The sequence below is a fragment of the Sciurus carolinensis genome, chromosome 2 (genome assembly GCF_902686445.1).
Source record: "Sciurus carolinensis chromosome 2, mSciCar1.2, whole genome shotgun sequence".
NCBI lineage: Eukaryota > Metazoa > Chordata > Mammalia > Rodentia > Sciuridae > Sciurus > Sciurus carolinensis.
The window spans coordinates 131,164-146,739 of record NC_062214.1 but is presented as its reverse complement, the minus strand read 5'-3'; the positions used below and the strand labels follow the sequence as shown (position 1 = coordinate 146,739).

The following is a 15,576-nucleotide window of genomic DNA, read 5'->3' as shown; positions in this document are numbered from 1 at the left end:
TCAGCACATTACTGCCCTCGTAACCATTCTCCCCCACCACCATCACAACCACTTATTAATCCAACAAGTTTTTAATAATCACTTGCAATTTTTCCAGCTCTGTTCCAGGTGCTTGGATACAATCCGACCCTGTGAGCTTTCCTCTTGTCCCTGCCGTCACTTCCTGTTTCCATTGGTAGACAACAGTGTGGACTAGGAGGTTTTATTTTTTTAGTCAATGGGTCTTTTATTTTATTTATTTATATGTGGTGCTCTGCCACTGACTCACACCCCCAGCCCAAAGGAGTTTTTTTTTTTTTTTTTTTTTTTTTTTTTTTTTTTTTTGCAGTGCTAGGGATTGAACCATCCATAGGAGGTTTTTTAAAAAAAAAATGTTTTTTTGTAGTTGTAGATGGACAGCATGCCTTTATTTTATTTATTTTCATGTGATGCCAAGGATCGAACCCAGTGCCTCACACATGCTAGACAAACGCTCTGCCACTGAAACTGACTAGGAGGTTTTTGATGTGCTTTTACATACTTTGGAGCTCTTACAAATCTCTGGTAGCTGAAGGGTTAGGATTGAGTCTGTGAGGGAGCCTCGGGGGAGGGACAGGTTCTTTCTCTTACGATTCCCACCCCTTTGCTCCCGTGCAGGCAGGCATGTGCTCTGGCCCCCACGAGATCAGTCTTTCAGGTCTGGGACTCTTCTGAATGTGTCAGAATCACTTGAGGAGCTTGTTAAAGTGTTTGCTTCCAGGTTCCAGGTTTGCTTAGGGGGCCTAGGATCAGGTCCAGGATCAAGATAAGCCCCTCGCTTTTCCTGCCAGGTCTAGTCTGAGTGGCCAAATAGAACCTGTCTTCTCTGTCCTTTCTGCAGGCACACCAAGATGAAGACAGCTACCAACATATACATTTTTAACCTGGCCCTGGCAGACACGCTGGTCCTGCTGACGCTGCCCTTCCAGGGCACAGACATCCTACTGGGCTTCTGGCCATTTGGGAATGCCCTGTGCAAGACGGTCATCGCCATTGATTACTACAACATGTTCACCAGCACCTTCACGCTGACGGCCATGAGTGTGGACCGCTATGTGGCCATCTGCCACCCCATCCGTGCTCTTGATGTCCGCACATCCAGCAAGGCTCAGGTTGTCAACGTGGCCATATGGGCCCTGGCCTCCGTGGTTGGCGTTCCCGTTGCCATCATGGGCTCAGCACAGGTGGAGGAGGAAGGTCAGTGGGGCCCCTCCTCCCTGTACCAGGCCCCATGGCTCCCAGCGCCCCCTGCTGATCCATGTCTCTCCCTGCAGAGATCGAGTGTCTGGTAGAGATCCCCGCGCCGCAGGACTACTGGGGCCCTGTGTTTGCTGTCTGCATCTTCCTCTTCTCCTTCATCATTCCTGTGCTCATCATCTCTGTCTGCTATAGCCTCATGATCCGGCGGCTGCGTGGTGTCCGCCTGCTCTCAGGCTCCAGAGAGAAGGACCGGAATCTGCGGCGTATCACTCGGCTGGTGCTGGTGGTGGTGGCTGTGTTTGTGGGCTGCTGGACGCCCGTGCAGGTCTTTGTGCTGGTCCAAGGGCTGGGTGTCCAGCCAGGCAGCGAGACCGCTGTGGCCATCCTGCGCTTCTGCACAGCGCTGGGCTACGTCAACAGCTGTCTCAACCCCATCCTCTATGCCTTCCTGGATGAGAACTTCAAGGCCTGCTTCCGCAAGTTCTGCTGTGCCTCAGCCTTGCACCGGGAGACGCAGGTGTCTGACCGCGTGCGGAGCATCGCCAAGGATGTGGCCCTTGCCTGCAAGACTTCTGAGCCGGTGCCGCGGCCCGCATGACTAGGCGTGGACCTGCCCATGGTACCTGTCAGCCCACGGAGCCCGTCCACACCCAACACGGAGCTCACACAGGTCACCGCTCTGTAGGCTGTGCTGAGCACCTTTAGCTGCAGAGGGCTTTCCCTTTGGCCCATGATGCTCGTCCCAGAGGAGGACCTGAGTGACATCATGGGCAGAGTGCCCATCGAGGATGGTGGCTGCCTTTCCCTCTGTGGCCTCTATCAGACTAAGCCACCCCACTGGTGTGGGGCCAGAAGGGAGGCAAGAACGCTGCCTAGAAGTGTCCGCTGCACTGTGGACACCTCCAAGAGGACCTGCTGCACACACTGCTGTGCTCCGTGATCCCTCCAGCCACTCCCCTCTGTCAGCTGAGCCTTGGTGCTCGAGGTGGGCTCCTGCCAGGAACAGCTGCGGCTCTGCTGTCATGTGCATCCCACATGCTATGTGCTCTTTGCGTGGCAGGGCTCTGACTGCCCAGGGCCACTGGACAGGCTTGGCACTGCCCCATATTGTAGTGGGCAGCATTTCTCTGTGGTGGGACTGGCCCTGATCCCAGAGCTGCCACCGGGAGCCCTTGCTTGTTCTGAGTCCACCTGAGCCGCCAGGGCTACCCTAGGAGGTATACAGCAGGCTGTCAGTCTTGGCTGCAGGTCCCATGTGGGTCCCGGCCCAGTTGCTTTCTCAGTGTTCTTGTGCTGCAATGCATAGCCTGTGGGTTGAGACCTGCCTCGGTGCTGCCACCGCCTGCTCTTCCCAACGGTGGCTCTGCCCTGAGTCTGACTCCCACGTCCCTTCCTAAGGCCAATGGGAGGCCTGGCCCCAGCAGCTTTTCAGGGGCTCTTGCCCTCCAGAAGCCTGATGGTCTGTGTGCACAGACTGCAGCCAGTGCTGCCTCTGCAGACCTGGGAGGTGGCTCAGGAAGGGGATGCTGCAGGACCGCTGCTGGACCACTGCGGGTAGCTCCGACGCTTGCAAAGTGTGGGCCCTGTGTGCGTCGCCAGGCAGGTCAGGAGCACATGCTCTGCCCGCGGTCCCCACCAACTCCTGGGGTTCTTCCATTGTCTCCTGTGCTTGAAATTGGGTCCATGGCTGTGCAGATGGAAGGGGGCCTGGTGGCCGGGGAGGTGCAGCTGGGCTGTGTGCTGCCTTGTACATCCAGTGCTCACCTCAGAGTGTCTCTGGGTAAGGCCTGAGCCTGCTGCTGAATGTGGCGGGGTGTGCTTGGGCTAAGCTTCAAGGACTTCCTAGGCTTTGGGGACTCTGTCCTTTGGGAAACCCTGCTGTGATCATCCAGGGAGTCAGACAGCTTTGAGAACACTCTTCCTGCAGATGAACTTTTGAAATACCTGCAACGTTGAAAAGACTCTTTTTCCCCAGACCTTGGTCAGTCTTGGGCTGGCTCCTCCTGCCTTGGGGAGCCCTGGCTGCAGAGCTGTTCCTGGGGAGACCTGGGCTCTCTCCGTGAGACCTGTGGCTGGAGCTTCCTGACTGTAGGGCTTTCTTGCCGAGGCTGAGAGCTTTGAATCTGTGCTGTTGTAACACCACCTTCATGTATTTATGCCTGCACCCAGTGTTATTCCCTGTGTGTGTAACTAGTCCTGAACCTGTGTCCAGGGTCATGAAAGAGGCCATTGATAAATACCTGCTCTCTGACCAGACACTTTCCTTAGAACAAGTGTTTCTGACTCTAGCCAAATGGGATTGGTGTCTGGCTTGGCACATGGGTGGGAGAGGGCTGTGGGACTGGTGAATCCTGTGGCCTCTGGGCAGCTCACAGGTCAACCCTGTCCCTAGGAGGCTGACCTGGTGAGAGGAAACCAGTTCCTATGTGTTGCAGGGCTTCCCTTCAGTACAAATAGTGCTCCTCAAGCAACCAAGAAACCACCTCTCCTGGCCCCTCCAGTGGCCCTGCAAACCTGAGCTGTAGGCTCGCCTCCTGCCAGTTGACTGGCAGACAGTCAAGAGGACCCTGTCAGAGACTGAAGGTGCACAGGTGGACTTGGTTCAGAAGATTTGTCTCCAGGGCAGGCAGGTGGACCGATACTGTTTTGTGCAAGCTTTAGTGATGGACAGGCTCAGGCTGTGTAGCAAGCAGGCTCTTTGGACTGGCAGCTGGTGCACAACTATTGGGTTCTCATAGTTCTGGAGGTTGAAAGCCCAAGGGCGGGGTGCTGGGCCTGTCGGGTCCCCGTGAGGGCTGACTTCCCATTGCAACATAGTGTACAGAGGGCTCCGGAGCTGGGTTGTCCCATCCAGGAGGATGAGCAGCACCACAGGGCTCCACTTTTACAGCCTGTTCACTTCCCAAAGATCCACCTCCTGACCCCAACACATTTTGGATCCAGCATATGAATTGGGGAACACAGTTATCACACATTGCTGTTCAGACAAAAACCCAGCACCAAGGGAGGCATGGGAGGAACAGGCCCTGCCAAGGGAGTTCGGTGTCCTCAATGCCAGTAGGCAGTGTGGCCCTGCTGGTGGGGCTCTTGTGTCGGGTTCTGGGCTCTACCCTTCTCATAGGGCATGTGTCCTGGGCCAGCACCCACCAGAGTCTGCCAGGAGCCTGGTCAAGCAGGGTAAGGCCACAGGGGGAAGGCTGAGTTTCCCTGGCTCTCCAGGACTGTGTCCTTCCCAAGGTCCCTTCTGTGCTCTGGCTCCATCCAGCCCCACAGTACCCCTGCCTGCACCTTCGTCCCCATCCCTGACTGGGGACCAAGTCCAGCTTCTGTGAGCCTTAGTTTTCTCTTCTGTGCAAAGGGAGACATAGAACCGTTCTCATGGGGCTGTGAGTGGGGCTGGTGTGCATGCAGGTGCCAGAGTCCTGAGGGACCTCAGGAAAACCTGGGTACAAGGGTTGTTTCAGACTGTTACCACCAGGGGGCGCTGTGGCCACACGGCAGGGCCAGGTGAAGACCTGAGGCTCTGTGGGCGCAGGCTGGTGAGATTTGGGCAATTTCCAGGGGCTAGGCTCTCCCTGGGTCCAGGAGCCAGAATGTGGGATTTGGAGGAGGGAGCTGTTCAGGGTGGCTCCCTACCCAACAGTAAAAGTCCCTGGTGGGAGTAGTAAGGCCAGCATGGGCAGGACCCTGATAAGTCTGTCCTTGGTGTCACTGAGCCCTGGTTGTGCCTCTCTCTTGGTCACCATGGTGCTCCAAGGACCTGAGGAGGGAAGGGAAGGCAGCTCTCCTTGCTGGGTCGTGAATGGGGGCAGGAGCCATAGACAAAATGGGATGGGCCTGTTCCTCTCCGTGGCCCTCCCCCAGCCAGGCCCTCCCCGAGCCAAGAGCCTGCCTCCTGCTTTTCGCACCCACTCACCCTCTCCTCCAGGCTCATCACGCAGCAGCACTCCTGGCTTTGCCACCACAGCAAGATGCAGCCTCTGCCTGGGCCCTGAAGGAGCTCTTGGGCTCGGGAACAGCGTGCTCCAAGTGTAATTAGGCTGTTTGCGCGGTGTGACAGCCCAGGCACAGCGCGTTCTTACTGTGAGCGGTGGGAGTGGATGGTGGTTAAAAAGCACCCTCCGCCCCTCAGGGTGGCAGGCTGAGGCGTGACTCTTCATTAGGCCTGCAGATGCCCGTGGGTAGCTGGAAACCCAGGAAGCTTGGCGTCTCTGCCTGTATGTGATGCTGCTCCACTCTGCACACAGGTATGGTGGTCGTTTGAGGAGTGTCTGTCTAAAGACTGTAACTCGAGGTTTCTTAGTCTCAACATCACGCTAGCCATCCTGTCCCCTCTTAAGACAGAGGCAAGGGTGCAGTCCCCTGTTCAGACCCTGGAGGTCTTCCGTGCTGTCCCAATTCTTCCAGGAACCCCAGAGGCAGGCGTGGCACCCTCATGGACGCCCTGCCCCCAGCAGCGCAGTTGTCTCGTGGGAAGGATGGCTCCCCTGCAGGCCCACAGGTCTGGCAGATACACATCCTGAGCAGCACGTGGAAATCGTCCCCTCTCGTGATTGGGACTTCTCTGGAACCATCTTGACAAACAGAGCTGAAATTGTGATGGGCAGACCACAGCCTGCCCAGGACTGCTTAATCACACAGGCCTCTTGCCCCCGCCCTAGTTCTTCCTCTGTTTAAATCGGGGCTGAGAGGCCGTCTCGCTTAGCCTTCCCAGTGTGGCCACGTGGATTGAAGTCTCCTGCTTTTCACCATGATCTTTTCCATTTTGTATTTGGGCAAGGGCCACACTTGGTCAGGCCTCTAGCCCAGGACCCAGGAACACTCCTGTCTGGCACACAGCACATGGCAGAGAGGGTGACAAGTGACTCTGGGAAGAGGTCATAAGAGATGTCCAGGCTTCCTCTTGGAGCTCTAGGGTCACCTCACAGGGGGACTGGTGCCAGCTGTAGGCCCTCAGCCTGTGGAGTGTCCAAGCAGATCACCAGTCCCTGTCCAGCCTCCAGAGGACCCGTGTCCACCACATCCCGACTGAACAAGGGAGGCAGAGCCAGAAACAGGCAGAGAGGACACTCCTGCCTCCTGACCCCTAGCAGCTAAAGCAACATTGATCTTTTTGTAGCTTCAGGGTTTTGCAGAAACAGCAATAGGCATCCAATTTAATGCTGGGTGAGGGAAGATGCCAGGCAGAGAGGACAGTTCAGTTGTTTGGGGCTGGTCAGAGCCATGGAGGGCACAGTGAGGTGGGCCAACACTGTTCTGGACTTAGGTGAGGGCCCTGCACCTAAGAACTGGAGTGGAGGGAGGGGGACCTGCTCTGGGGCACCTCAGAGGGGTGAGGGCTGAAACCCACCCTGTGATGCTCCATGCCCTAAGACCAAGAGCCAGGAGGGCCAGGGTGACTAGTCTTTGGGGTGTATCCCCAGCCCTTCCTGCGGGCAGCCATGGCCTCTGGATCCCCTGTGTTGTGCATTCCTGCCCTGAAGGGAGATCTAGCATTCTGCTCTGGCATCTTCAGGACCCAGGCCCCCTGGGACAAGGGCTTTTGGATACCTGCTCCTCCAAGGGGCGGACAACCTCTAGACTGTGGGGGTCCGGAAGCCATGGTGGGTGGGCTCTGTGTGCTACAGCAGGTCACCAGGGGCTACAGAGGGCTTGGCCTCCAGGTGGATGTCCCTGGGCTTCAGGCCTGGGTGGAATTTGTGGCTTCATTTGATGGACATGTCCTCAGCCTTTGCAGCAACACTTGGCTCTGTTGCCTGAGTGCCCACGGTATGGCCACCTCCTAGTCCCATTTGGGAGGAACCCAGGAGAACAGAGTGCTGGTCCCAGGACAAACTCAAAGTTCAGGGCCCTTCCCCTGCAGGTTGCTGTTGTCAGGGTTCCTGGATTCCAGAGCACATGGGTGACATCATCTGATCCCTCTTCTGTGGGTGTCCAGACTCAGGTGCCTGCTGCTGCCCTGCTGCTGTCCACCAGTGCTGTCTAGGAAGTGTGATCGTTCTGTGGTTGTCTTTGCAGGGCTGATATCTTCTGTTTGGAGAACACAGGGAGGGGATGTGAACAGCAAGGACAGCCCTGGCTGGGGCGCTGCGTCTGGGAGGAGAGAAAAGGCCTGGACACTCAGGGCCCTCGGCATAGGAGCGTGGAGCGGAAATCCTTGCGGAAGTTGTGGTCCAGGAAGGCATACAGGAAGGGGTTAAGGCATGAGTTGGCATAGCTGAGGCTGGTGATGGCATAAGAGATGCTGATGACCAGGGATGTCTGGGGCATGTCTGTGGTCAGGGCCACCACGGAGGCCAGGTGGAAGGGTGTCCAGCAGAGGAGGCACACTGCCAGCACAGTGAGGACCAACACAGTCACTTTCCGCTTGGCCTTGCCCAGAGCCTTGGTGCTGGGGCGGAGCCTCACGGCCCGCAGCCTGCGCAGCAGGTCCAGGTACAGCCCGCAGATGGTGCCCACAGGCACCAGGAAGCCCAGCACCAAGGTGTAGATGCGGCTGGCCTGGAACCAGGCCCGCTCAGGCCTGGGGAAACTCAGGCCACAGCTGGGCACCTGCAGCTCGTTGCTGTAGACGCTGGCGAAGGAGAAGAAGGGCAGAACCATGATGGAGACAGCCACCCAGACACACATGCTGGCGACCTTTGCCCCCCGGGGGGTGCGCTGGGGCACGCGGCGGGACTGCACAGTGGCCAGCACCACCAGGTAGCGGTCCACACTCATCAGGGCCAGGAAGTAGATGCTGGAGAAGATGTTGCAGTGGTCAATGGCCAGCACCAGCTTGCAGAGCAACTCCCCAAAGGGCCAGTGCTGTAGCACGTGCTCGGCGATGTTGGCGGGCAGCACCAGCACGAAGAGCCCATCTGCAATGGCCAAGTTCAGGATAAGCACACTGGTCACAGTCTTCGTCTTGGGAGCCCTCAGGATCACGTAGATGACTGCTGTGTTGCCCGCCATCCCCACAACGCAGATCACCGAGTACACGGCCGGTAGCAGCAGGTAGAGTGGCCACAGCGGCTGGGGGAAGGTGGTGTTGGGCTGGGTGCCGCTGTCCTGTGAGAGGTTGGTGCCCACCATGAACTCTGCGTGCCCGGCTGGCTGCATTGTCTTGGGGATCGGAAGCAGGTTCTGAGCAGAGGCCTCCTTGGGCTGGATTCTGGGAAAGAAATAGCCAGAAACTTTGGACTCTGGCCATCAGAACAGTGGCCACCTCAAGTTCTCTGGCAGAGCGTGTGTCCACTCCAACAGGCCAAGGAGGCCTGGGAGTCACTCTGTCCATCCTGGTTCTGAGGCCAGTGAGAGCCTGTTAGGTGCAGGGGCCTCCTTTGGGAGGCAGGCACGCTGAGCAGCTCAGCATCCTTCCCCAGACCCTGCTCCTGCTCTTCGAGGTCAGCCACACCACCCACCTGGGAGGCAGATGCTTGGAGCTGCCCACTACGCCTGCTGTCCACCCAAGCACAATCCACATGCGGTGGTCAAGGCTATTGTCCTTTGGCAAATGCACTTCCTGGGGGCATCCCTAGCTGCCTTTGAATCCCAAGTACCAAACCATCAGAACAAAGCACCTCCCTGTGGAAGTCCCCACCTTCACCCTCTTCCCCTCACCAGGGCTCTTCTTTCCACTCACCTGTCAGGTGCCTGGGGCCAGAAGTTGGTGGCCTTCTGACTGAGTGGCAGCGGAGCTCAGGCGGCAGTGAGAGGAGTGCTTGCCCCCACAGGCCCCTGCAGGGTCCTGAGCCCTCCCTGACTGGGAGGGGCTTCCAGGACCTGCCTGCTGGCTGGCTGCCGGCTCCCCTGCTGCCTTTTGGCAGTGCTGATGCGTAGACAGGGAGGGAGGCGGGTCTCTCTTGCTGACGCTGTGAGCCCCTGGAGGCAGCCACCCCATGCGGTCTCAGTTAGGGACTCCCAAGGGGGACTGAGTAGCGTGTGTGCCTGGGCCTGTGTGTGCATGTGTGTGCCTGCATGTTGGGAGGGCGGGCCATGCAGGGGCTTCTGGCACCGAGAGCATCGGTGGGTCACCATGAACCTGGAAAGCCGCATCTGTGTGCGTGGGTTTCTTGTGCCTGATCCTGAGTGTGCGTGACATGTGCCGTGGGCACGTGTGTGTGGGTGCATGTTGTCTGTACAGGTGTAGATGCAGCTACACTTGTACTACGGGTGACTCTACACCACGTCCGAGAGGGTCTGTGTGTCCTTGGCCCAACACGGGGCCTGGGGACATGTGTCCTCGTGTGGAAACCTGTTGCCTGCAGGCAACACAACTTCTTTTTGTCTTTTACAAACGAAGCAGAAGCTGACAGGCCCTGAGGTGGTGGAAAGGAGATCTGCCCCCTGCCAGCTCTGGTCCACTCACGGGCCCAGCTGCACACGTGACTGGTGGCAAGAGCTGCAGGCTTTCTGGGCTGACCCTTCGGTCCCTCCCTTCCCCACCTTTGCTCCTAGGGCTGGATGTACCCTGACTCACTCAGCCCAGTGGTGGGCAGTAGGGCGCTCTGGTGGTGTCCTGTAGGCCACACTGCAGAGGAGGCTTGGTGGCACACCTTGGGCAGTTCCTTGGGACTTGTTGGCAGGAGGTCTGTGGCTGCCTGTTGGAGTGTCCACTGCCCTCCAGGTCACAGTGCTGTTTCCTCCACAAGCTGCTTCATTGTTTCTGCTGGTGCCCACGTCCCCTGGCCAGTTTAGGACAGGAGCCTGGGAACTAGCCTGTAGTGCCTGGACATTACTAGGCCTGAGGCCATGACCAGGGGCATGGTGGGAGGGCCCCTAGCTCCCCGCCCTATGCCATGTGGAAATGGAGTCCAAAGGGAACCTGGCTGGCTGGGGTCCATGACTGGGTCCAGAGGGAACATCCCACCTGGGAGAAGCCTAAGGACCATGATTTTGGGGTGTTGTTAGCGGGACAGAGGTTCTAGGTATTCCAAAGCTCCTGGAAACCAGAGACATGAGGGAGAGAGGGGTAGGCCTGTGTGTGGTGGCCTTGTCCTCCTGCTGTGGGGCCTGGGCATCGTCCAGGGCCTGGGCTGGTTCAGGCAGTGGCAGGTCTTGGCTGGGAGTGAGCGATTGTCCACTGCCTCAGCGCGAGGGAGGGAGGTACTGTCTGGAATGGGGTGACCATGCTGGGCCTGATTCTGGGCCAGGATTCGGGGTGCCCCCACACAGGGCAGTGCTGCCTGAGCACTGCGTGGGTGGAGTCCTGGGTACCCTCTCACTCCTCGTCTCTCTGTGCACACCAAGGGCACTACCCTCTCTCCAGAGCCCCGCAAGGGAGTAACCTAGTACCAGAGGACAGTACTTAGGGCTCAGAACTCTCCCTCGGGGCTTCCAGTCAGTATTTGGCTCATCCGGAGCCCCTTCCACACCCTCTCTCTGCCCTTCCTACCTGTCCTAGTCAGACCCTCACCAAGGCCATCATATCTGAAGTGGGGGGACAATAGGAGGCACAGGCATGGAGAGGGAGGTGATAGGAAGTATGGGGAGGGTTGGGAGAGAGCAGCTCTACACATTCCATATTATAATGGGGTTTATTATTCTAAAATGTAGAGTAGCTGCTTTCAGGCTGTGCCTAGCCCTGAGTACTCCATTCTGAGTACAAATACCAAGGTAGAACAGCCTGGTGACCTGTTTGGGCTAACAGATGACCACCAGCAGTTGGATGTATGGAAGTTGAGGGAAGAGAAAACCCCATGTGCAGCATAGTCATAAGGCACAAACCAAGAAGTAAATGAATCATATCAGGAAAATATGATATGAACTTGCAGAATTAAAACAAAATCAGAAGCCAGGTGTGGTGACCACGCCTGCAACCCCAGTGACTTGGGAGGCTGAGGCAGGTGGATCTCTAGTGCAAAGCCAGACTCAGCAACTTAGCGCGGACCTAAGTAACTCAGGGAGGCCCTGTCTGTAAATAAAACATAGAAAAGGGCTGGGGATGTGGCTCAGTGCTTAAGCGCCCTGGGATCAAACCCCCAAGACTCACCCACCTAAACCCCCAGCAGCACATGAATCCAGGGGCATACCAACTCAGAACAGAGAAACCAAGTCTCCTGGTGAGTTTATGGGTGACCCTCACCTGAAACAGGGAAAGGAGAGGTGCCCAGACAGGGGCACACGGCCTGCTGGACCTTCTGGTAGTGAGGAACTCCCTGCTTGATGGCCCTCTTCAGTTGGGTTGCTCAGTGTCTGTCTGATCAACTGCAGTGGCCCTTCTGCCTTTGAATCTGCTCTCTGGGTGCAGCTCCTGCACCCTACAGCCACCTTAACCCTGGCTCAGCCTTTCTGTAACCTGTATCACTGGGTGAAGTGTGATGTTAGTAATTAGGGTAGGAATAAAAGAACCCATGATTGTCCAACTGAGGGCCACACAGTGACCCTGGAGTACTTGGTGAATTTCAAGGCAGGAACGTGGTGCAACCTGTGAATTTATTGTTATTCAATAAATGCTGACATTGTTGAAAGACATAAATGTGTCTGGTCTGTATTAATGAGAGCTCACAAGAGGAGAGATGGGGATGAGGAGCAGCAAGGGTTTGGAAGACCGAGGGGGCCAGATGTAGGTGCTAGGCTCTCAGACCCATTGGGCTGGACAGGCCCAGGGTGCCGGGGAGGCTGCTGTAGGAGTTAGTCATCCTGGCATGAGGGCCATGCGTGCAGGGCCCTTTCAGGAGCTCCAAGGCCCTAGTCTCTGACCCTCAGCTCTTACCTCGAAGCTCAGCGAGCAGGTTTCTTCTGGGTTGGGCAATTAGAGAGCTTCGTTCTGAAAGGATTTTCATTTCGGAAATGAATGGACCTTTTCAAGTCAGCCTGCTGGGGTATGAGAGCAGGGGCTGGAGGGAGCCAAGTGCTAGCTCCACGGGGTGTGGGAGGGTAAGGCCAGGTATGTCTAGGTGCTGGGGGTGGAGAGGGGACAGGGCCAGTGGCCTGCATTAGGGCATTGTGTGTGGGGTTTACACAGGGCCCAGGAGGAGAAGCAACCTAGGTTCATGCTGAGCCACCTTGTCCCTCAGGGAAGGGGACAGGGAAGAGGTGCCACTAGATGTAAGTGAGCCCTGGGACATTAGTTTGACCACGGAGCTCTGTTCTTGTCATCCTGGGTATACGGCAGCTTCCTACCACCTTCCTGAGTGTCTTGTAACTTGGTTCTTTGCACAGACATGCACATGGCCCAACAGACACACAGGCGCACCTGCATACCGATGTGTGCCCAGCACATGTCTCAGCTCATCCAGCGAGCCCTGCAGGGTGGAGCCCTGAGGGTACGCTCAGGAGTGCCAGGCCACTGAGACCTGTGACAGGCTCAGGAGCCAGCTGCCTCCCTGGAACAGACACCCCTTCTGGGAAGCAGGCAACGGTGCTGATGAAGCTGCGAGGGCTGCTTCTTACAGACTCAGTACTGTCCACCCTACCACTGGGCTCCTGACCTGCCTTTCCTCCACCCAGCCAGCACCCAGCCTTCAGAGGGGCCAGGGCTAGGGGTGCCCCCTCTGTAGACAAGCCTTGGGAGGGAGGTCCTGGGCTCAGGGTTGGGGAGGGGCAGCCAGACAGGGCAGGAGCTAGTCACTAATCTACTGCCCAAGCATCTGCCTAGGAATACAGCAGAGAACAAAGAAGAGGAAAGTCCTGCCCTGGAGGGCTGACTCATGGGAGGGAGGGAGGTGAGCTGAACACGAGAAGCCTGCTGCTTGCTACCTGAAGAAGGTAGAGACCTGCCAGAGGGAAGGGGAGGGACTCCAAGGCAGAGATGCCTGCCTGGTACTCAGCTCAGAGGTTCAGCGGGGGTGGGAGGCAGGTGAATGAGCAGCCTGGGGCCGATGGACGGGTAACAGGTCAGGAGAGAGGAGGGACAGCCTAGGAGGACACCAAGACCTCGCCCTGGCTTCTGAGTCCCCTCTGGTGAACTGGGGGTGAGGTTGTCGACTCCCCTTGCCACCCTGCAGGTTCATGTAGGTGGCAGGTCCCCAGCTCGGAGAATTTGACTGGGAAACTTCCAGCATGACTCAAATGCGCTAACAGGAAGGAGCCAATTGCTCCCCAGGGCCCAGACCCATCTCAGCCGCACTGCTAGGGTTGTAGAAGTCAATTACAAAGTCTTCTTCCAAGCAGGAGGGGTGGGAGGGAGTGAGCCCAGAGCCCCAGGGGCAACCTTCCACAGCTGCCTGGCCAGGACTCCAGCCCAAACCCGGATAGGCCCTGGAGCAGCTCGTAGTGCCCAGGGATTCAGTCCCTGAGGGCTTCACCAGCAGTTCCTGCACCCTTCCTTGGCAATGTCTCCGAGGGTCTTAGTGCACAGGAAGGTGTGGTAAGCATGGCTGAAGATGTGGAGTCCTCTAGGGATAGGAGGGGTCTGCAGGGGTCTAACCCTGTCCTTAGCTGGGGGACAGCATAGACAAAATGGACAGGGAGTATGCGGGTGCCTTCGTGTCTCCAGGGAGAGGGGCCCCCAGGCAGGTCAGTGTGTGACACACAGGTGGGCGCTAGTTCACTGCTTCTGGCACTGCACGGCAGGGTACCCAAGCTCCCAAGATGGGTCCAGAAGACCCAAGAGTTGGTGCTGGACAGCAGCTTTTGTCTTCAGTGATTCCTGCCGAAGGGCTGAGTCAAGCTCAGTGCTGTGGGCTCTCGCTCCCTCACTGGTTCCTACAGAGCGGTGACCTGTGGGCAGTCCCCATGTGGCTCGTGTCCTTGCTTAGCTGGATTTTGGTCCTGGGGTGTGTGGGCACTGCTCTGGGGTGCTCCAGTGGCCAGACTGGTTGCCTTCAGACCAGGCTCTGTGGGCTGATGAGTTGGAGGGGAGAAGCCTGGGGACAAAGGCTGGGGGAGGCTCCCTGGTCTCTGGCATCCCCAGGATGGTGGCTGAAGGAGTTGGCTTGATGGGCCCTGTGGGTTAGGGAGTTGCTTAGCCATCTCCTCTGCTTCCCGGCTGCTTGGTCGACCTCAAGCTCAGAGGGCAGACACTGACCTGAGCCTGGGCAGGAGCTTTAGCTCCCCACCATCCCAAACACACATGAACTCTGCTCACGCCACTCTCTTGCACACCACGTTTGCACGGACCTCTCCAGATGAATTGGAACAGGGTAAGGCCGGTTCCCCAGGACAGGGGCTGGGGTAGGGCAGATGCTGGGGACAGAGGCAGGGCACTGCTGGGTGTGGTCTCATGCTTGCTGCCTAGGGCTCATGCCTGTGGCCAGGACACCTCACCATGCAGGTCATCTTTCGAGCCCAGGCTGGTACGGTCCACTGCACAGGTCCACCTCGTGACTCTCGGTGCAGGTTCCTGCCTGCCCGCCTGCACGTGCCAGCTCTACATGCTCCAAGCCTGGGGGTCCTCTTCCCTGGGGGTCCTCTCCCTGACACTGTCCTCTGTGAATGCCCTGGGTGAGGAGCCTTAGGAGGGGCACTGGGGGTCAGCACAGGAGGGGCCAACTCTGTTCACCACACACTCTTCCCTGTGGCCCCTGTGGCCCCTGTGGCCAGTGACCAGAGGTCCTGCTGTGGTGAAATCTTAGGCAGGCCTTGAGTGGGGGACATGGAGGGAGGCCCATGGGTTTTGAGGACCCCACAGATCCTGATGCTGGGAGGGGTATAGGGAGCCTTCAGCAGGCTGAGTCTGGGGCTAGGGTATTGGGGCAACTGAGGAAGGGGTGGCCCAGGGAGGCTGCACCCTAACCTTTACTTAGAGGTGGGCATTTTGTGGTACGAGCTAGGACTCGGGGAGGCACTCTCTGCCAGTGGGTACCTTTGCTCCTTTATACCTCTGTGGTCTGAATTGATGTCCCCGCTGCGTGTAAGGTCCACACTGGGCTGGGACCTGGCTGGGACCTGGCTGGGGTAGGGGTGATGCTTCTGTCAAGGGCTTGCTTAAGGGACACTCTTACCACCTGGGCAAGACCCAGGAGAAAGTGCTGTGGCTGGGACCCCCAGGCCTGGCCGAGAACTGCAGCTCCCCCAGCCTGAAACCTTTGGCCCGGCAGTGTGGGCTCTGCCTTCAGAGCTGGGGCAGGGCCTTGGTCTGAGGCACTGGGCTGAAGAGTATGTGATGAGGCCTCAGGTCCAGGAAGCAAAGAAGCCTTTGGAGCCTCAGTTTCTTCATTCTTCCCAGTCCTCTTGGCTGTGTGCCCCACAGGACACACGTCCTCCATGCCCCAACCTTCATGGAGTCCTGGGTGGGTCCTGGGTCCATCCTATCCCTTTCCCAGTGTGCTCAGCCCAGGATCCCAGGGAGGGAAGGGACTACTTGGGTATATCATAGGAGTTTCAGATGGTTCCCCTTCTTCCATCTCCGGGGACAGAAGGTGGAGGGACAAGAAGAAGAACTGGCAAAAGCAGGTTTTCCAGGCCTTGAGGTTGCCCTAGGAGCCTCATCCC

At 57.7% G+C, this 15,576-nt stretch overlaps 2 protein-coding genes across 9 annotated transcripts in view; one reads left to right on the top strand and one right to left on the bottom strand.

Moving 5' to 3' along the window:
• Nucleotides 1–3,462, top strand: part of Oprl1 (opioid related nociceptin receptor 1) — an 8,489-nt gene extending 5,027 nt beyond the window's left edge. For 7 of the 8 annotated variants that reach the window (XM_047542410.1, XM_047542405.1, XM_047542403.1 and 4 more), the window contains 2 exons: nt 860–1,215; nt 1,293–3,462. In XM_047542410.1, coding sequence (XP_047398366.1) covers nt 870–1,215; nt 1,293–1,816 — 870 coding nt within the window. In that variant the 5' untranslated portion in view covers nt 860–869 and the 3' untranslated portion in view covers nt 1,817–3,462. Of the gene's footprint in view, nt 1–97; nt 200–859; nt 1,216–1,292 lie in introns of all 8 variants that reach the window. The other variant, XM_047542407.1, reaches the window with a different exon arrangement.
• A 3,876-nt stretch (nt 3,463–7,338) lies between these two features.
• The window catches only part of Npbwr2 (neuropeptides B and W receptor 2), a 30,356-nt gene continuing 22,118 nt past the window's right edge, over nt 7,339–15,576 (bottom strand). The window contains exons 3-4 of the mRNA XM_047537665.1: nt 8,843–8,881; nt 7,339–8,371 (exon numbers count right to left, since the gene is read on the bottom strand). Of these exons, the coding sequence (XP_047393621.1) occupies nt 7,339–8,371; nt 8,843–8,881 (1,072 nt within the window). The remainder of the gene's footprint in view (nt 8,372–8,842; nt 8,882–15,576) is intronic.